At 35.6% G+C, this 20,479-nt stretch overlaps 4 protein-coding genes across 47 annotated transcripts; 2 read left to right on the top strand and 2 right to left on the bottom strand.

Annotated features, from left to right (window-relative positions):
• Positions 1 to 4,400: 4,400 nt before the first annotated feature.
• LOC129569119 (RNA polymerase II transcriptional coactivator) lies at positions 4,401 to 5,121 on the top strand. Its single transcript, XM_055447635.1, has 2 exons — positions 4,401 to 4,691; positions 4,809 to 5,121. Exons 1-2 carry the CDS (start codon positions 4,629 to 4,631, stop codon positions 5,046 to 5,048), a joined length of 303 nt encoding a protein of 100 aa, XP_055303610.1. The 5' UTR covers positions 4,401 to 4,628; the 3' UTR covers positions 5,049 to 5,121.
• Positions 5,122 to 6,592: 1,471 nt separating this feature from the next.
• On the bottom strand, positions 6,593 to 14,262 carry LOC129569115 (cyclic AMP response element-binding protein B). 44 transcript variants are annotated; one of them, XM_055447612.1, is made up of 6 exons: positions 14,094 to 14,262; positions 10,190 to 10,640; positions 9,392 to 9,529; positions 9,033 to 9,201; positions 8,756 to 8,890; positions 6,593 to 8,564 (listed from the first exon to the last, which is right to left on the bottom strand). In XM_055447612.1, the coding sequence occupies exons 2-6, from the start codon at positions 10,439 to 10,441 to the stop codon at positions 8,374 to 8,376; spliced, it is 885 nt and encodes a 294-aa protein (XP_055303587.1). In that variant the 5' UTR covers positions 10,442 to 10,640; positions 14,094 to 14,262; the 3' UTR covers positions 6,593 to 8,373. The 44 variants fall into 44 exon arrangements, with proteins under 44 accessions (XP_055303587.1, XP_055303609.1, XP_055303574.1 ...); XM_055447634.1 differs by having other exon boundaries at positions 9,392 to 9,511; positions 14,094 to 14,248; XM_055447599.1 differs by having other exon boundaries at positions 9,021 to 9,201; positions 14,094 to 14,244.
• A 3,220-nt stretch (positions 14,263 to 17,482) lies between these two features.
• LOC129569318 (probable allantoinase 1) lies at positions 17,483 to 18,558 on the bottom strand. The gene is made up of 3 exons (XM_055448051.1): positions 18,527 to 18,558; positions 18,052 to 18,392; positions 17,483 to 17,832 (listed from the first exon to the last, which is right to left on the bottom strand). Exons 1-3 carry the CDS (start codon positions 18,556 to 18,558, stop codon positions 17,483 to 17,485), a joined length of 723 nt encoding a protein of 240 aa, XP_055304026.1.
• A 1,297-nt stretch (positions 18,559 to 19,855) lies between these two features.
• On the top strand, positions 19,856 to 20,272 carry LOC129569317 (large-conductance mechanosensitive channel-like). Its single transcript, XM_055448050.1, has one exon. The coding sequence runs from the start codon at positions 19,856 to 19,858 to the stop codon at positions 20,270 to 20,272; it is 417 nt and encodes a 138-aa protein (XP_055304025.1).
• The last annotated feature ends 207 nt before the right edge of the window (positions 20,273 to 20,479 follow it).

The raw sequence follows: 20,479 nt of genomic DNA, 5'->3' as shown, positions 1-20,479 counted from the left end.
GGGAAAAAATGGAAATAGAAATTGCAAGAAATCGAATCATAATTGATAAATTTTTGTGCCGCTCATACATAAACCGCTAGCGATGAAACCACTGGATAGAAAAGAAAACCTATATAGAACGGTCATAAATTTAAGAGGAAAAAAAAAACGAGAAATATCTGTGAATACGAAAGATAAAGTGAAAAGCAAAGAAAACATTAGAGTTTCACTCATTTTGAGCTAAATTTGTAACTAAATGAAAATAAGAAGATGCAAAATGAAATACTACCGTATATTAAACAAGCAAGCAAAGCAAACAAAAAAACAAATATAGTCGTACTAGCCTCCTGGATAATTCAATAACAAAACTTATCACACACATCAACACACACAATTTACTGCATAGATTAATCGCATTCTCGATTCCATAGATGATGAAGGAGAGTTAATAATTTCAAAAAGTGTTTTTTTTCTCGTAATAATACACACACACACACTGCAGCACAGAGTCAAGGTCTATCAACAAAATAGCCAATTCATCTCTCACTCACATACACACATATGAGTATAGCATGTGGGAAAAAGAAGAAGAAGAAAAAAACATCCACCGCAATTTTGTCTTATCGCGTGGCATAACACGAACAGAAAAGCCTAATCGATTTGGCTAATTTTATGGCATCAATGAATGAGCTCTTCTTTTTATTTCTATCAATTTCATTTTTTGTTCATTTGATTTTTATCAACCATTTGTTTGTTTTTTTTTTCACTTTCAAACGAAACGAAAATAGTCGAAAAAAGAAGAATAGAGAACGGAACGGATCATTCTGTTTCGGTGAATTTTTTTAAAAATTGTGATGGCATATTGTCATTTTTTATCGGTTTAATTTTTAACCGCTTCATTTGTAAGCTTCACTTAAACCGGATTTTTATATCATTTTTTTTTCTCTTTTGATCACGCATTTCTGCTTTTTCTGTTGATTCTAACGCAAAAATGACATTGTTCGAATTAATTGAGTATTCGTAAAATGCTTGTGAGACACACATCAATTGCATCGAACACATTTTCATTGGAAATAGCAACAACAACAAATTAAATACACGAATCGATACGACATCAACTCCGCCGTTTATTATTACAAAAAAAAAACAAAGAAAATGAATTAAAAACAAATCAAACAGACCACACACACACATATTTATGTATTTGTATGTATGTTTCATTGTATAAACCGACAAAAAAAAAAAAAATACGCAACTTGTATAGAGAGATTGAGGATGGAGAGAAACCGAAAATATAAATGAGAAAAATACCGTCGAAATGTGTGTGCGTTGCAAAGAAAAGAAATATTGTATTGCAACTATTTTATCATTATGAATATTATTGCTGCTAATTTGTTGTGCATCAAACAAAGAACACACACACACACGACACGCAACAAAATCGCCCAACAGGAAAACGCAAATACAAATCTAACGAAGTGAAAGAGACAAACTAACACACAGAGATACAATATACTGAGATATCGAACAGAAAGCGAAGCGAAAATATACCCAATCAATGAGATGAAGAGATTTCTTTTCTGATTTTTTTTTACGTAACATTTAAATGAAAAAAAAAATTCTATGTGATGAGACAATTGATGCAAATTATCTTATCGAAAATATTGCTAAAGAAAACACAATGATGCATGAAAAATCACACATGAAACTATTGATGAAAACAGTTGTAATTCTAAGTTTTATTTGCCTCCAGCAAAGCATCTAGGTTATAAAAAAGATGAAAGAGAAAAAAATCTTTGGTTTAATTCTAATTATTATTATTATGATTATTATTATAATTCTATATATTATTATTATGAGATATGAGACGATGATATGGAGAAAACAGAAAAAGAATACAAGTTACAAAAACAACAATGGATTCAATTCAATAAATTCAAAAGGAACAATCCAAAAAAGTCAACTACATCAAAAATATTTGAAGTATTATCACATTTGATTTCATTTCTTTTTATTTTATTTTTGTTTTGTTTTTTTTTTCTATTTTTTTTTTTGGTTTACATAATTTGGACGTGGTTTTCTCAACAGGATTGGATTTTATTTCGAACCTGGGATTATTCTAAAGTGCATTTGATGCATCAGCTGAAGATTTTCCAAATAAGGAGCCGACAGGCAATTCACACTTTTTATTCTCTGACTTGAATGCGTAGAGTAATGTAAGATAGATTCATCAATTGATCTCTGACCGAAAACCTTTCACCTTCACAAAATTGGACGTTAACGTGTGCCTGAGATTGAAACTCAATATTGGTAGTATCACTCAAATTGAACTTTAAGATATCTTTCTTTTCACTTCTTTCCTGGAGAATCGCTTCATTGAAATTGGCCGATGAAAGTCTGCTTCTGTTTCCCTCCTTTCCCAAAGAATGGATATCCTTAGATAAGTGCTTCACATGAGAGCTGCATAAAGTTATTTTCCTTTGCCTGTAGTCTGGTAAAATGGATAATACTAGTGAATATCGCTGAACTAAGGACGTAAAATCTCGTTGGCCAAAACGCAAACGTACTAAATAAGATTTTGCTTTTCTGTCATCTTTCAATCTAAAAAAAAAACCAAACCATGCAACAAATCTCTAAACATTCTCGATAAGCGTGTAGATAATAGTAAAATCTAGAGAAAATCTAGAAAACCGAAAGAAAAGAATATAAATATAACACTCATTACAGCATAACAAAAACCATCTCATAGTCAAAAGGAACAGCAGTGGCCGATAAATGGATGTGTTCATTTTGACAGCTCACTAAATTGACCTTATGTCTTCTTAATTCATCACAAAACAAAAATAGACTAAATAATTGTATTGAAAATGTCTAATGATTAAAAAAAAAATAGGAACAAGAAATGGAAATTGTTTGGGTGCAGCATATTTTTGGGGCGACAGTTTTGAGGTGGGAGCGAATGAGTTTAGATGATAGGCAATGAACGTTAAGAGTATTTTGAGTGACGATGGACAGATAGAGAGAGAGAGAGAGAGAGAGAGAGAGAGAGAGAGAGAGAGAGAGAGAGAGAGAGAGAGAGAGAGAGAGAGAGAGAGATAGAGAGAGAGAGAGAGCGATAAAGAGTAAATGAAAGTCGATGTTGAAGTGCGAAAAAGAGTTGAGGGTAGGAAGAGATGCTATTCACCAAATTGCATTTCAATGTCGACTTAATCTTTTGTTCATTCCGAACGTAATATATCAACGAACCTAGCAAATAGAGTTCTGTGCATTCTGTTCTTGAACTTTTTATCAGTATTATTTTTCTCAGTTCCATTCACACGTACATTTTCTGAATCAAATTTTTTCCACACATAGGCTTAAACTGCTCATGAGCATAACCGAAAACTTCACCAACAGCTTCTATTTCAATCAATCTTCCTATGTTTTCTACGTTATCACTTTCATTTTGCTAGCCAAAGAAAACAATGAACTCAAACATAGTTTAAAAAGAAAACAAAATTAGGTGCTCTAAGCGCAATTCATTTCGAATGAAAAACATTATTATATAGACGTTATGTGACGATAACTTTTAAATTAATTTTTTTCATTACAAGTGAAACATATAAATAGTGAGAAAAAAAAAACACAAACACAACACATTCTTCATTGATATTACGTAATGAATGATATACCAACTAAATGTGCATGAACATAATGGCCATGCCAATCGGTGATGATAAACCACAAGAGAAAAAGAATAATTAAAGAAAACACAGACACACAGACACAGACATTAAACATATTTTGTATATAGTAAACAAATTTGATTATTTGGAAGTCAAGTGGATTAAATTATGAAATAATATTTGAAATGGGAATAAAACATAATGTAAAATGATGCCTTTGATCTTTGATTTCTATGATTTTTTTTTTCTTACCTTTTTGCAGTCTCTTTCCTTTCTTTTTTCAGCTTAGCAAAGAAAAATCACTACGAAGGAATCAGCCGGAGTAAGTATATAGCGAAACTTTCGGTGCAAAAGTTGAAGATCTTTCCTTCTCAATGTCAGACTCATTTCAAACTGAAAGAATAAACTAATTCAAAAAAAGTTTGATTCAAGGCTATAAATAATACAAGTCTTCATTTTTTATGCCAAGAAATATTCATTCCCAATTACAAACTTTCAGTCTCCTATTTATATCCAAAGTTTCAGTTCAATTTTAATCGTAGCATATAAATCTGCATTCAAAACACGTTCGCCAATTAAAATCATACCAAAGAGAACCAAATGAAATCGAAAGTGAATTTCGCTCGAAGTTCAAATCAAAACAACATCGAAAACATCGCAGTGGCGAATTCAATCGTACATCGCTTGAAAATATCGCAACTGTCAGTTGACAGGTGTATGGTATGACAGGCAACGCACAAAGGCAAAAATTGTGCGGAATTGGTTCAACCGGTAACGAACGCCACAACTGCTTCGATTTAGCGCGAGACAACAACGTAATTATTTTGTTGCATCGATACGACCGAAAGCAAAGCCTGTCAGCGACACTGAGTTTGTGTTGGTTTCGTCTTACAAACGCGTATTTGTTGATTTTCAGTGTTTCTCGACGAAATACTTGAAAAAGTTTTTTTCTCCCGCTCAGATTGATTGCCGAAGTTTGGAAAAATGCCGAAAAAGAAGGCTGCACCGGAATCGTCATCATCAGACAGCGACTCAGGACCAGACGATGTAAGCATTTTTTTTTTTGATCGAATCCAAATGTTTTTGTTCAAATTTTTATAGTTTGCAAAAATAAGCGTTGTCAATTGCAAATGTATTCATTTGTATTCGGGTTTGTGTTTGCAGCGCACACCAGTAAAGAAACCGAAAAAAGACAGCGATGGCAACTTACAGTTCGAGTTGAGCAACAATCGACGGGTAACGGTGAGTTCGTTCAAGGGCAAAGTTTACGTGAACATTCGTGAATTCTACCAGAAGGACGGCGACTGGTTACCGGGCAAAAAAGGCATCGCACTTTCGCCAGAGCAATGGAACGCGCTGTTGGAAAAGTCTGATGAAATCAACAAAGCGATCAAAGAAACCTAAAAACCTTCTCTGTTCATTTCATTTCATTTTGGTCATTGAAAAATAAACGCACATTGCGAATCCAACTTGGAAATGCATGTTTTTTTTATTATTTGTGTTGAACATCGTAAATGCAATGCATGCGGCTATCTGAGTGTGCTCTATGTAAATGTACCATGAATAACGGGATTCCAATAGGTATTCGGTGTTTTTTACGTCAACTCTGTGTGTTCTCTTGAACAGCTGCTTGCACAAGCTGGTGCATATTGTACTACGCATCGTGATACGAGATAAACGGTGAAAATACTGGCAGCGGCACAAAATCTTCTCTCTCTTCTTTTTCAGTACATATTTTGAAAGCAGACACAATAACTGTAAAACAAAAAGACGATTTGGTTTTTGTCGAGTTTTCAAAGTTTATATTTTTCTCTTTCTGTGTAAATACATTGAATTCGTTCCATTGTTACCAATTAATCTAGAGTTTTTTTACTTCATTTAGCATCAAATATTGAGCGAAAGTGACATTTCTTAGGAATTAGAAGATTTATTTCGGCTCAATAAGACAACAATCATTTATTTTTGGGGGTGAAAAAAGAATTGAAACAAACGGATAAGATTTATCAGTGGATCGTCAATTCATTCCGAACCAACAATATTGTATCGCGTATCATACAATTGTGTTTTGCTCTTTCCTCGATTAAAAACAAATAAGACTTTTCACTATCTACGTAAACCTACAATGAATTTGGTTAAAACTTTTAATTTTTCTCCACTCTCGTTCGTTTGTTACTTTCTTCTTTTTCACTTGACTAAAATCGATAAAATCCATTGGATTTTTCGTTGTTTGTAAAAATATGGAGGCTTTCTTTTGATATTACCGTTCTGATTTTTGTTTCACTTCTTTTTGTGAGGGCTAAGCAAAAACAATTGACTGCAGCAATTTTTTTTTTGCATTGATCTCAATTTCTCGTCCGACACCAAGTGATGTGGTCATCTAGGATGACTCGAGGCATCGGATTATAATCAGAATTTTTACATGATCGCTGATGACTTGATTTTATTGAGGCTATCTTATGCAAAAAAAAGGGTAAACAATTTAACTTTTTCCTTTCATTTGAAATGAAATCTATGGCTTGGTCTTTGTGTATGGTGACTTCAAGGGAAGTGTAAAATAAAGAAAAATTATAGATACATTTAAAAGAAGAGCAATTGAGTGAACAAAATTTCGACTATATGTACCAACAGTTAGTGCCCCTATTCAATCTCATTTGTGAAAGGTTTTGTGCTTATGTTTTTTTTTCTCTCCTAAAAAAATTGAACATGATGTCAAATTGTAATAATGTGTTTCGTTTTTTTTCTGTTCGTTTCCCAAATGAGGAGGAACTTTGTTTAAAAGTCCGCAACTATATTTATGAGATCTAAAATAAGTACATAAAAACACTTATTTTCTCCAACAATAACAACACATAGAGAGATAGAGAGTGAGAGATGACATACAAAGACGATGATTGGCTCCCTAAAATTATGCACTTTGTGTTAAAAAAAAAAAAAAACTTATTGGTGGATCAATTTTACTTGTTCAACAGAAACAGTGTTATTCATTCTTTTATGCCATTAGTTCTTGTTTTCTTGTTCGGGTTTGACAGAGTTCCAACTAAAAATTGGCGATACTTCACAATTTAGTCTAGTTTTTGTTTGTATTTTAATGCATTAAGTCCTGTTTACCTCTATTTACAAAAAAGAGCGTTTTGTGTTTCGTTTACAATATTGGTTTGTTTTTTTTTTCTTTTTCTTTCGTCACACATAATAATAAAATCCTCAATAAATCGTTCTCTTCATTCAAACTTACAGTTTATTTTGTACAAATATAAGAGTTTTTATTCTTCTTAAGACGTGTTTTTCTAACGGTTTTTTCAACTCTTTGCTGTTTTTTTCTTGTGGTAATTTGAAATGGTTTTAACTATGACAATTCTTATTTACATTTTTTTTTTATTCTCATTAAATAATATTCTTCGTTAAAACAGTGTGTTCGGTTCTGAATGCGATTGGACGCCCGTTGATTCAACATTAGTTGAGACACTGTGTTGTTCAGGGAGCCTGGGATGTGTGTGTGTGTGTGTGTGTGTCAGTGTCGGAGAACCAGAAGCATCAGCAGAGAACAATGCAAAGATATGACTTTCATAGCTATGAGATAAATGGGTAACATAAAAATGGTACATGGTTTTTCGGTTCAAGGCCCAGTCGATTTAATCAACCAGCCTCATACGCTATTTCAACAACGTTTTGGACACATTTTTCCAAGGAAGCGTTCAACCATCACATACTCTCTTTCTCCATATTTCGTTTGTTTTCTCCCTTTCGTTTGACAACATTTCTCGCGGACAATGTGACTTAGTTCTGATTTTAAAAACATATCGATCGGCTATATATGGTTCGAAATTCAATGGTTTCAAATGAAATCTACCAAAAACAAAAGAAACACCGAGCTGCAAATTCAAATTTGATTTCCCAAAATATCTAATCAATATATATATATATAGATTCATTTTTTTAATTCATTAAAATCCATTTGCATTTTTACTAATAACTTTCGATCGCTCTCTGTATCTGTCTGTGCCACTTTCATTCACTCACTCTTTAAATATATAACTTTTATGCGTAATAAAAATATTCCATATTTTTTTCAAAGATTTTTTTTTTCAAATGTGTCGTTTTCTTTCAAATATACATATATCTCTTTATACATACATTTATAATAATTGTTTTCTTCCTTAAAACTACCAAAGAAACATGATTTTTTTCTCTCAATATAATAATAATTAAAAAAAGAAGAAGAAGAAGAAATAAAAAGTAAGAATGCAAATCGGTCTGTAGCAGAACATTGCTAGGGTGTGTAGCGATGAAGAAGATAATTGGAACTGTTCGAAATTGTCGATGGAAAACATATGTGCAAATTTCATTTTTGTTTTTTTTGTTGGTTCAATGAGATTGAGAAAATGAAATCAAGACCGAAAAGAAGAGCAACACACATATCCGGTTAGCCGTGGACAACTGTCGTTGCTTTAGATGATGATGATGGTGGTGGTGGTGGTGGTGCTGTTGATAGTGCTCGAATAGCTTGACTGTAGTAGTACTCTGTGTTGTGTCTCTATTTCAAAATTCTCACTATTCAAGATGGTTTGTTATCAGCTTAACATTAAAAAATACGTAAAAAATACACTGAACATCGCATCCTCAATTCATTCCCTTCACTTTTAAAATTTCGAATTTTGTTGTCGGCTTTTAACGGTATTTCGAACGATTTGGATGTTGTTGCTGTTGTTGTTGATGATGATAAAGTCATCTCTCAATCGGTTTTCTGCTGGCAATAGAGCTCTTTTAATGACTTCAGCTCCTCAATTAGCGCTTTATTTTGATTCTCTAATACGGCAACACGATTTTCCAGGCACTTTATATACTCCTTCTTTTTGCGACGACATTCACGAGCTGCTTCTCGATTCTTTTGCAATCGAATCTCACGTTTTCGTGATTGGTCTTCTGCTGTAAGTATGGCAAATAATGCAACAGGATTAGTTTAATTCATACATATATATATATTGTGCAATGTGTTTAAGTCGACTCATTTAAGCTATATTGACACCGTTTTACGTCTTCAACCACGTTATCACACTTGATCACAGTGAAAAGCGGGAAAAAAAATTCCCAAATTGATGCCAAGTCATGCTTACCAGGTACGAAAAATTGTCCATCCGGATTTTGTGCCGCGTATTGCACGATAGTTCCACCGCTGCCACCCGTTTGTATCGCATGTAAGCCATCGGCACTTTGCACGCCGGCAATTTGTAGCGCAGATGTTGGAAGTACTGCAAATAAAAGCGAAATGAGTCAAAGTTTTCTGGTTCGCGCCGTGAGCAGCGAAAATTGGAGTGTGGAACAAAAAATTGGGGTAGGTATTGGGGAAATGAATAAAGAAACTAAAATTGAAATGTTTACATTTATAATTACCAGCAATGTCGGGGCCCGTGATGTCTTTCAGAATTCTATGGTATGATGGCCGTCGTGTCAGCAAATCCCTTCGTCGTTTTAGCGAATCATCGTCGCTCATGCTGTCGTTATCACTGTTCGTATCTGTGGCATGCACTTGATTTGCTAGCGAATGCGGTTCCGGTTTGATCTGCAAAACAACGACAACAAGGACAAAACAATTTGATCAACATCGACGCACTCTTTTTGTGTTGCGTTGCCGCTCTGCCACCGAAGAGGTGTTTCTCTCTTTCTCTCTCTTCGTTCCAATGAGCCGAATTAGCGGAAGCGACATGAGGTCAATGCTATACTAATAGAAGTGCAGTGAGTACAATACGAACCTGAACTTGGATACCAGGCGCTGTGTGTATGACTGAATTTCCTTTGTTCACATACAAAACACCTTTCCCCAGTAATGGCTGTAGATTAGCTGCTGTTTGTATGACCGACGATTGATTGGCCTGTATTACAGATTGAGCCTAAAATTAATTGCGCGGGACAATATGGCGATGAGCAGACAGACAGACAGCGAGAAAAGAGATAGAGAGGAAGAGAAAAGAAACAGGATGCCGGACAATGAGAAATACAGAATGGATGTTGTTGTTGTTGTTGTTGTTTTTTGGTGATGTCTTTCCATGTACGTTGCGATTTTATCGACGACAAAAACAAAATCATTTTCTTAATTTAATTGAATTTGCACGCAATTAGAGTTGAGAAACCAATTTGATTGAAACAAATTCGACGACTTGAATTTCCATTTACAGTGGTTATCACATTACGATCAAACATGGTTGTTTGCTGTTGATTTCGATGCGCCTTGGAAACGCACAATTCAATTTCAATCAAGTAAGAAATTGCGTAACATATTTCCTTTCCACTGGTCCACACGACGCGCCATTCGATACTGACATTTGTTAATTCGACGTAGAATAATTTCAAAGATGTTGCCGTCATTGGATGGATAACGCACATGAAATTGAGCGTTGTCATTTAATTTTCATGGCATTTTCATTTAGGACATTTTTGTGATGTAATCTCTCGATGCCAAATTGGACAAAACAAATGGAAACGAACAAACAAACAAACAAACAAAAAATGATGCGAACGATAAAATGAGATGAGATTTTGTGTGAGCATACCTGAACGCTTTGGGTTGGAATAAATTGTACAATGTTCGCTGACGTTGCCAAAACAGCGCCCGATGGCGACGCGTCCTGTTGCTGTTGTTGATGTTGTTGTTGCGGTTGATGATGATGCAACGCTGAGGATAGCTGTGATTGTTGCGACTGATGTGTTGAATTGTCGTCGGTATTATTGTGTCCAGATGCCGATTCACCGCCCAATGGATCGAGGCTCGAATTACCATTTTCTTCGACCATGTTGCTTTCCATAGCAACCGTGTTGCCACCACTCGTATCTTTGCACCAATCGGCTCACCGCTTTTTGCCCACTTAATCGTTCACTCTCTCTTTCCTTTCCCACTTGAACTGCCAGAATTCAAAGTTTTTTTTTTTAATCTTTCTTCTGTTTATTTGTATCTCTCTGGTTTTCACTTCGTTTGAATCGTCTTTGTATTCACTCAATTGATATCTGAAATACAAAACAAAAGAGAAAAAGATGAAGAAAATAAAATGAAATATCACAAATTCGATCAAATTCCAGTTGGATTCATAAATTGATTCTAATAAGAATATCATGCCGATTGGCATATTTTTTGTTTGTTTGTGTCGATGTCATTCGAGAAATACCGATGTCAGACGTATGTGTGTGTGTGTGCCCGATAAAAATGCCTTTAATAATTGTACATGAACTTTTTTTTTTACTTGTAATAATTCACGATGTACAACAAATAATTGGCAGCGACAAGGTAGCATGCACTTATCACATTTAAATTTCAATGAAGCAAATAAAACCAATTAGGCATAACAAAAATGTGAACGCGGTTAATATGATAGTTCAGCCAAACGGTGCAAAAGTGTCAACGCGACTCTTTTTTTTCGTTGTTCGTTTGTAATTTTATTTTTCGAGTTATTATTTTGTATGTTTTCTTCTAATCGGTGCCTATAAAAAAGTGACATGGCTAATGACAATGTCATTTTGTTGATGTTTTGATAAAGCGATTAGCGCAAAAAATTGCATAAAATTGTTCAACTGAAAATAGCATAAAATGCAATGCAATTATTAGAAATGGAACCGAAATCCGTGCGCACTTAATTAATCGGCGAGTAACAAATGCAGCAGTAGAGACGGCAGCGGCAGCGGCAGCGATAATCACAAATGTCGAATTTCAATATCGAGGATTTTTGTAAACACAAATAATATTTTGTGACTGTACGGCTATTTTGTTGATTCTGTTCTATTCATTCGCATCGTGTATTATTGTGGATGGTGGTGGAAGAGAAACGCACGCGGGGCAGAGAAGCAGCAGGCAACACACCGCGACTTGTATGTGTGTGTGTCTATGTATATGAATGCGATTATACAAACTCAGTCAAAGCACAAATTTGTGTGTACTGATGACGCCATAGTTTAAAAATACGAATGAAAAACGAAAGAAAAAAAAAACGCAAATATAGCGCGCGCTGAACAGAATCATCACCGAAATAATACTCGAATCGACAAGAGAGCAACAGCAGAATAAGTAAACAGAACGGTGAACGGAGAAGGACAAAAATAAAAATATTATGAGAGCACACAACCGAGAATATAAATCGCGCCAGCGTCACTTTGACTCTTTCGAATGGAAAATTCAGTTCGAGATCAATTGATGAATGTTCAATGCCTTTGTACATACACTCACACGCATACCTAAACACACTAGATTTTTCCCCCGCACCGTGAGACACGCAAATAATTACTAAGTTTCGAGTGGCCAACGAACAAAACGAGAACATACTTTTTGTTTGGTATCTTTCCGTCAACGTACACACAAAATAAAAATTCCGTTTTCTCATTTCTGAACCGATTTCACGAACGACGTTTTCGATGGAGCTGCTATAGAAATTCTCCCGCTAAATATTCGCACAACTTTTTTTTGTTGATTACAACTCTTGGAAACGGGCATTGTTTTCATTCCGTTTTGGCATATGGAATGATTGCACTCATAAACCATAGATAAGGTGCATGGATAAAACGAACTACTCACACAAACGCGCATACACTTCATACATGAACACAGCTACTGATAATAAGAAATGCCACATTTTCCTCATTCAACACATATTTTGGGCTAATTTTTTTCTTCAAATCCCACATGTTGTCTAGGTTCGATATTTGTTTCTCATCAATTCACTTAAATTCCTTTGCATCCAATTATGAATCGGTTCGTTCAATTTTCAACCGCTTTTTTCCCCCGAAACGATGGATAATCGCCAACAGTGTGTGGTGGATATCAATGTAAAATAAAGCATACACACCGAGGAAGTGCGGAGCAAACTGGATATAATTGATATGGAATGTTGTGCGTGTTGGTGTGTCTGTTTACAGGCAATTTAATCATTTTGGCTGGGCGGAAAATGGGAACGAAATTTCATCAACACACCATATTGTGACTGGTTGATTCGGAACGGGTATTCGAAAAATCTATTATGTAAATTGGGATTTTGTTGTTGTGAACTGCACATATTGCCAATCGGTTAGGGTACTTATTTCAACTCGCCCGTGCAAATAACATTCACATAATTCATGAGTTCATTCGCTCAAGTGATGAAGAACCACCGATTTAAAAAAGAAAAAAAAATCAGAATGAAAATATGCATTTTTTTCAATGAAGTCAAAAAAAAACGAGAGACAGAGCGAAAAAAAACTCAGCTACACCAACATATTTGTACGAATAATCCGTTTCAGAGCACACAAACAGGCGAAGAATTGGTTCGCGCCTTTATTTTTGCAACAATCAAAATTGTCGAAAACACTCACTCATACAAACTCACGTTGCCTGTTAATCAAATCAGAAAATCGTTTTTTTTTCAGTTGGGCACGAATCATTTTAACATTTTCAACTATTTGTTTATTTTTCCCGTCTTTGGAATAACAAAAAAGAATTTCGGTGTGTGCCGTCGTCTCGTTGAAATTCACAGTAGAAAAATGAACGATAGTTTTTTTTCCTTCTCTTGTGTAGATTTTGTATCAAAGTCAATGAAATTTGTTAAATTTAACCAAATGTGACACATTCACATACAGTGTTCACAAATACAACGATAAAAGAATTTTCCTTCATATCGTTGTGCTGCCTGCTTGCCTGCCTCGGTCATGAATATGCACAAATACACAAGCACTCACAATAGCTATATGTTTTTTTTTCTGCTGCTGCTACTGCTCTCTTATGACATCTATATCTCTTTGAGCGAGGGAACAAAAATAAAGAGACGAACAAAATGAACAAAAAATTACGATAGAATGTAATCCAACAAAAAATTATTTCGTATCACACATTGTACGAAATTGTGTCGTCGTTGTCGTCGTCGTCGTCGTCGTCGACAGCGATGATAATAAGAAAAATCGCAGCGCACTTATGAAACACACACGAGAGCGAGAGAGAACGTGAGCACCATGAACTTTGTGAACGATTACAACGATACAACAAAAATAATCCCAAATTAGTTCATAAAACCATTGGATGAAACGAGTCCCTCACTCTCTCTCTCACACACAATGTGTACATATCGCCACAACACGTCAATATTGTGAAGACATTTTTTTTCCTCTCTTTCTCCTCGTTTTTCTGTTTTGGAATCCAGGCAATCACCAACAAAATAATACACACGATGTCAAAATACTCCAACAAGAATATGTGCAGAGTGGAAAAAAAAACACACCAATTTTTTTTTTATACACAAAACACAAAATTATTACCTAATTTAGATCAAATCATATTAATATTATTTTTTTCTCCGTGAAATTTCCTATCTATGATGGCGAATCACAAATGCGAATCAAAATGTACACCAAAAAAAAAAGCGAAGACAAAATCAAAATGCAAAGTGAGGAAAAAAAACACAACAGCAGTACAAAATCATAATATGAGAGGATTTGAATACTTACCACTTACGTATATCACGTATTCGTCACACACGGTGCTGTTGCTGTCGCAGTCGCTGTGATCGCTCTCACTCGCAACCCATATAGTCTACTGTACTAAACGACGTAAAAGCCACGTCAAAAGCATTGCCAGTGATTTGGTCGAATATTGTTGCCGCACCGTTCGCTCAACTGGAGGTGAAGGAACGAGCGACCGTGACAACGATAACTGCTGTATGTATTCTCTACTGTGCAGGCACTGCGCGTAAATGTCTTGGTATTCGAGACCAACGAAATTGACGGAAGATATATTGGGCTAGCGATTCGCATGCGTTCGAACGAGACGACGATATCGGCGCTGACAATAACATGCAATCACAACACGACACACGCACACACATTCACGGGCGCACACGATACATACGATCGAATACGAAACTGGGCACACATTCTATGAATTGTGACTTTGTTCGGTCATCACCGATGATATTTCTTGTTCGAATGTTATTTGAATTCGGAAACGAATACATGCGCCGTATTCATTCAGCACCAATACAGCATTGGAACGGGATTTTGCTTACAGTTTCGATTCGTAATAAAATACGTGCCACAGCGCGTCATACATTGACGACGAACGACGAGTATTTGGGGGGAAATCGAGCGTGTGTGTATATGTGCTGTGTGCTATATACAGAAAACTCGTCGTTCAATCATCATCGACGAATGAATAAACACACACACACACGAACACACTCGCAGACCCATTGAACGACGTAATTTGTTCGTTTCCAATTTGAATTCTGGTGGTCACTGGTACATGAGCGCGCAATATGTTATTGTGAAAAATGGCTTGATGTGTGCGTGCAATTCTGTTTGTGTGTTGTGGCAAATGGATTACATCGTTCCGAAAATGTCTCTGGTCGTTTCGACGTTCAATCGCAAGCAAAGTGTATCATATGCAAAATGTTGAGTTGATTCAGGTAAAGCGCGCAATGCTAAAGGCCAACCGAATGAAAAATCGGGGCCAATATAAGAGAATTTCCCATTTCTTGAAATTGATAGGCGTCCAAAAATGTGTTTGAATAAATTATGCTTCCTTCCGATAAGGCCAACGGGCACTTTCGATTGTCGAGCAATCATTGCGCGGCGGAAAATTCAAACAACCCAAAAAAGAAACATAGTCATCGATGACGTAGAACCATTGGAACGTATGAACAGCGCGGACGGATGGAGCCAGAGAGGGAAATGAAAACAACATCATAATAATAATAATACTAAGCCATCAACCTTATAGTGTGCGGTCGCCTTCAACATATACTCGTTCACTTCGACCACAATCTCTTTTGGGTTACTGGAGCTACGGTCATTGTTGTAATGCATTCAAAATATTTTCTTTTATTCAAAAAAAAAGGCAAACAAACACACACACACATACACAGAGAGAGAGAGAGAGAGAGAGAGAGAGAGAGCACCACGAAATAATATGCTGTTTATATAATCGATTGACTCACATTTTGCCCGCAGTTCAACTCAACTTTATTCGCAGTTCAACAATGTTTCTTCTTTTTTTTGCTGCTGTTCGTGTCGTCGCTTTCCTCATTGTGTCTTATCATGTGTTTCTAACCACTTGCAAAAAAGCAACACATTGTAATACATATCTATGCCGGAGCTGGTGACTTGATTTGTTGTGTCGTTTGTCAAGCATTTGTATGCATAGCTTTAGCTATTTTGTTATGGTTTCATTGCGCCCAATTAATTTCCATACGCTGGTTTCACTCAGATTTTTTTTTTCATCGCTCGCTTTGTCTCTTTCTCCTCCTTGTCCGGCCCCTTTTGAACTCTATCGCTCTCAGTGCATTTATTTTTGTGCCATCGCTTTTCGAAATTGAAATTTTCCATTTGGAAATACGATAGAAATGAGTGTGTGAGTGTGAGTGTGTGCTCGCCTAGAATCGAATCTCAATGTAAAATAGAGTAAAAGAAGGAGAACATGATGCGTCAAATGAACGCAATTGACGACCAATAATGTTGATAACAACAAACCAAATATATGTATACATAGAGAGAGAGAGAGATAAAATATGTGTTGGTAATATTGACGCCGTGAAATGACATCGACTTATCCTTTTCGACACCTATGTCATGACAACACAATAGTACGTACCAGTACATGGGAGTGTGTAATTAAAACCGTTGTTCGAACGACTGATTGCTTTATCTGGCGTCGCTTTCTGTAAAGCAATATATGAAAATTGAATGGCTTTATGGCTGGCGCGAAGGTTAAGGCAAATTAAATAGTTATCAACGTTTGGAATTGCTTGCACACATACACACAAATACACACCCAAGCGACCCAAGAATGAATGATATACGGTGATAAGACATTTATTATACGGCAAATGAGAACATCGAGCGAGTCTGAGAATTCGAATATCAAAATTGTGATTAGTCTGTTCATCATCATCGTCGTCGTCGTCGTCGTCGTCGCTGCTGCTGTTGCTGCTGCTGACGAGAGCTCTATTGCTCGCTGTGCTGCTTACGTACATACCAAGCATTTGGAATGTACACATAATACGCGTACGTAAATATGAACATTCAGCAAACTTTCTACGGAGCCCACGGACTGACGTCAGTGTGGCACATAAAAACACAGCACCAATGACGTCATCGCATCAACAATAACAATAGACAGATCAAGAGACTATCGAGAATGTTATTTTGTGCTGAGTGTAATTTTTTTGTTCATGCTGCTTTGCTGCTGCTGCTTCTGCTGCTGTCGCTGCCCGCTTACAATCCCTTTTTCTGCGATAGAATGAATCCAAAGGTTTCGTTGTCATGTGCACGACGGAATTCAACGTTTACATTGAATATATACATTACGTTCAACATGCAATTCGTAATCGCAAACTTGTTATTTTCTTCAATTTTCCGTATGCAGTCTTTCTCATATTTCGTTTCTCGCTCTTTCACCTCGAATGTATCCAGCAAACCGTGTGGCTGTGCTGCATTTACACAAAGCTAACTCGTTATTTGCTGCTTTCCACCTCGCCTCTCGCTCTCGCTCTCTCAATAATTCAAATTCATATCAACAACCAGTTGTTAGGCTTATTGCCGCTTTTACGTCATCGTTCGAAGCTTTCAACATTTTTTATTTACTTCATTATATGGAAATGATAATTTTTATTTTTGTTACATTTGCAAATTGGAACAATTCTTTTTTTTCTACATTGCTGCGGCATTGAGCACTTCTCATTTATTTGTGTAATGTTCATTTTATTTCTCAGTTCAATCACAATAACAAATGTCAATGTAATTTCTCGAAAACTGCTGTACAAATAACTCTATTAATTTTGCTGAGGGAATTTTTTTTTGCTTTTATACAGAAGAAGAAATTCAATTAAATAAATATTGTTTTAGATATGTTTTGATGGTTTTGGTTTCAATAAACGGCCAACAAAATTGAATAGTTCGCTAGTTGAGCGTTTGTAAGCGAATTGTCCTCGCACAATTGTTGCATGCACAATACCCTTCAGCTGTTTGTTCATGTACGGATTGGCTTTATTGCGGAAGTGAATAATGTCTGGTGTCACTGTGAACTCATCCGATGGATCCCATATGCACAAATCCGCATCATATCCTTTGGCCAATTTCCCTTTTTGCTCGTGGAAACCGCATAGTTTGGCTGGCTCTTCGCACATTAGTCGAATCAGGTCATTGATGCCCAAACCATGCTTCGCACAATTCGTCCAGAATAATGATAAACCTTCGGAGTTGATAATGAAAAAAGAAGCATTGACATTGACACAGTTGGAAATAGTTTTAGGAAGAAAAATTGAAGAAGCAAATGGAAAATCAATGAAAAATCATGAAAATATCAATGGTTTTATGCTATTCATGTAGAAATTCACTCAGTGGATTTAAGTAGTTTCGAATTGAATTTTTTTATATGAACAAATTGTCCACTTTATCGATTGATACATACCAAATTGAACTGAGGAAATTCCACCCCATGCTTTCATAAAGTTCCCATAGTCAGGACCATCGAACAGCAATTTCATCTCGGCTGTACTTGGCGAATGATCCGAAACCACCATATTAATATCACCTGATTTTAAACCATTCCACAGTGCTGTCTGATTAGCAGCATCTCTGATTGGCGGGCAACATTTAAAATCGACACGATCTCGCGGCACTTCATCCGCATTCAAATTCAAATAGTGATGACAGGTTTCGACCGTTAAACGATTTCCAACGTTGCTTCGGAATAGCTTAATTAACGGCAATGCGTCAGCTGCCGATAAGTGAACGATGTGCGTTCGAACGCTAAGGACGTTTTAATCATTTTAATTTATTTATTTCTCAAGGTTATCGTTTCGCTTATTGAAATAGATTTATTGGATTCTAAAAAATACCACACAGTGGAAAATAAAACCAGCTTATGATGATTGTCGATTTACCTATCGTATTTTTGAGCCACACGAGTTATCATTTCTATGGCTTTTAGCTCCAAAGAGGATGGTCGCGTTTTCAAGTATGTTTTAAATTCGTGAACATCACCACCATCTGAATCAATAGCACCGTCGTCACATTTTTCGGCATGAAACTTTATGGGAAAAAAACAAGTTTTTGAAAATGATTTTTTTTCCGTAAAATTTTAATGGTTTTTTTCAAAACAACATAAAACCTCTTTCGTTACTAGTTTTGCTAATTATTTATTTAGTTATTTTATTGGGTGTTTAAACAAAGTAATTTTGCTAAAATTTTCGATAAAAGTCCAACTAATTGAACATAAATCAATCGATTAAAAATTTATAACAAATCAAAACAAGATTGATGCTAATCGAATATGTGAAAGAGCATACACTGGCTGTTAATTATACCGCAGAATTCTTTAAGCATAAAATTTGTGATATCAATTTAGAAAAAAAAAATCATTTCGGCGCGATGTTTAATCGTGATGAATGTGAAATAGGCAAATTGAAATCGCCCCGAAATGATTTTTTAAAAATTGATATCACAAATTTTGTGCTCGCTTTCGGCACGAGAATTGTCTAAGACTCTTAGATAGATATGGATGAAAAGCGAATTTATTTGATTGCATCGTCCAGTTCGGTGCGTAAATTCACCATTTTTGCTGAAATACATGCGTGGAAAATGTCGATCTCCTTACAATTCAATGAATCTAATTTCAAAATTTCAATCAATATTTCGTGATCACAATCGATGAAATCCTTGGTGTTGAATAGCATCTTGGCATTTGAACTTATATGAAGTTGACACAAATCTTTCAATACTTTAATATCATACAGAATCGCCAATTGAAAGCTAAAACATAAGTTTTCCATGGTCACCGATTCCAGAAGAAAATTTATGCATTCATTAACAAACTCATTGACGAGTGATTGTTTAGCCAGAACCGAAAACAGAAAAGAATAAACGGTTCTAATTTAAATGAGAGAAACAAGAATTGACCTCTGGCAACACATTCTATTGCATTGGATTACATCGGGTAACCGACGCACTATTTCTTTGTTCATATCTTTGTTTATGTTTGTGTGCGCACTCGGGCGTAGAATATGCGTTCTTTCAATTCATTCGTTTTCTATTCATTCACTGAATGCTAGCAAACAAATTGTGTTTGTAATTTATTGTTTACTTCAGTGTTTATCAAATTGAAAATTTTAAATCAACCAAAACTAGCGATTTTTTTTATTATCGTAACAATTAAATATTGTGGAATTTTTTTTACAACGAATTTATTTTTTGTGTAAAAATCAACTTGCAGAATGACTATTTTGGGTGATTTCAAGAAATTTGTATTTCGTGGCAATGTAATCGATTTGGCGGTTGGTGTCATCATCGGTGCTGCATTTGGCAAAGTGGTGACATCATTGGTCAACAATGTTATAATGCCACCGATTGGATATCTGACTGGCAATACTGACTTCAGTAATTTGAAAATTCTCATCAAAAATGGAACTAAACCAGAAGATGAAGTGGCCATCAAATATGGTGCTTTCATCCAGGATACGGTTGACTTTCTCATCATTGCCTTTTGTGTATTCGTCTTGATCACCATCATCGGTAAACTCCAAAGGAAAAAAGTGACAAAGGAACAAGAGCTCATACCTCCAGCTCCACCAGCACAAGAAGTTTTGCTTGCTGAAATCAGAGATATTCTGAAATCAAAGCCTATCGTTTGAAATGCTTAAATGTACTTTCATCAATAAACGCAATAAGTGTCGTGAAATGGAAAAATGTTTTTTCCACCCAATAGAATCACACTTGATAGATAAATGTTTTAGATAAATATACTCACTCACATGTGATCAAAATACTCTTTTTTTGCACGAATTTTAACGAAGTACAAATATACACAGGGCTTATGACTCAACTACCTCATTTAGAAA

This window comes from Sitodiplosis mosellana, unplaced genomic scaffold (genome assembly GCF_009176505.1).
Source record: "Sitodiplosis mosellana isolate CC-2019 unplaced genomic scaffold, AAFC_SMos_1.0 Smas_scaffold_30, whole genome shotgun sequence".
In the NCBI taxonomy this organism is placed as follows: Eukaryota; Metazoa; Arthropoda; class Insecta; order Diptera; family Cecidomyiidae; genus Sitodiplosis; species Sitodiplosis mosellana.
The sequence above is the reverse complement of the archived record's forward strand: the minus strand, read 5'-3'. Positions and strand labels throughout refer to the sequence as shown.

Coding starts and splice junctions, on each gene's coding strand:
- LOC129569119 (XM_055447635.1), top strand. CDS start 4,629: ATGCCGAAAAAGAAGGCTGCACCGGAATCGTCATCATCAGACAGCGAC. Junction 4,692..4,808: donor GCGACTCAGGACCAGACGAT/GTAAGCATTTTT, acceptor TTGTGTTTGCAG/CGCACACCAGTAAAGAAACC.
- LOC129569115 (XM_055447594.1), bottom strand. CDS start 10,441: ATGGAAAGCAACATGGTCGAAGAAAATGGTAATTCGAGCCTCGATCCA. Junction 9,202..9,391: donor CGCCTGGTATCCAAGTTCAG/GTTCGTATTGTA, acceptor GTTGTTTTGCAG/ATCAAACCGGAACCGCATTC. Junction 8,568..8,755: donor TGGACAATTTTTCGTACCTG/GTAAGCATGACT, acceptor CCATACTTACAG/CAGAAGACCAATCACGAAAA.
- LOC129569318 (XM_055448051.1), bottom strand. CDS start 18,558: ATGATAACTCGTGTGGCTCAAAAATACGATAG. Junction 18,393..18,526: donor GTGGCTCAAAAATACGATAG/GTAAATCGACAA, acceptor AAACGTCCTTAG/CGTTCGAACGCACATCGTTC. Junction 17,833..18,051: donor AATTTCCTCAGTTCAATTTG/GTATGTATCAAT, acceptor TCAACTCCGAAG/GTTTATCATTATTCTGGACG.
- LOC129569317 (XM_055448050.1), top strand. CDS start 19,856: ATGACTATTTTGGGTGATTTCAAGAAATTTGTATTTCGTGGCAATGTA.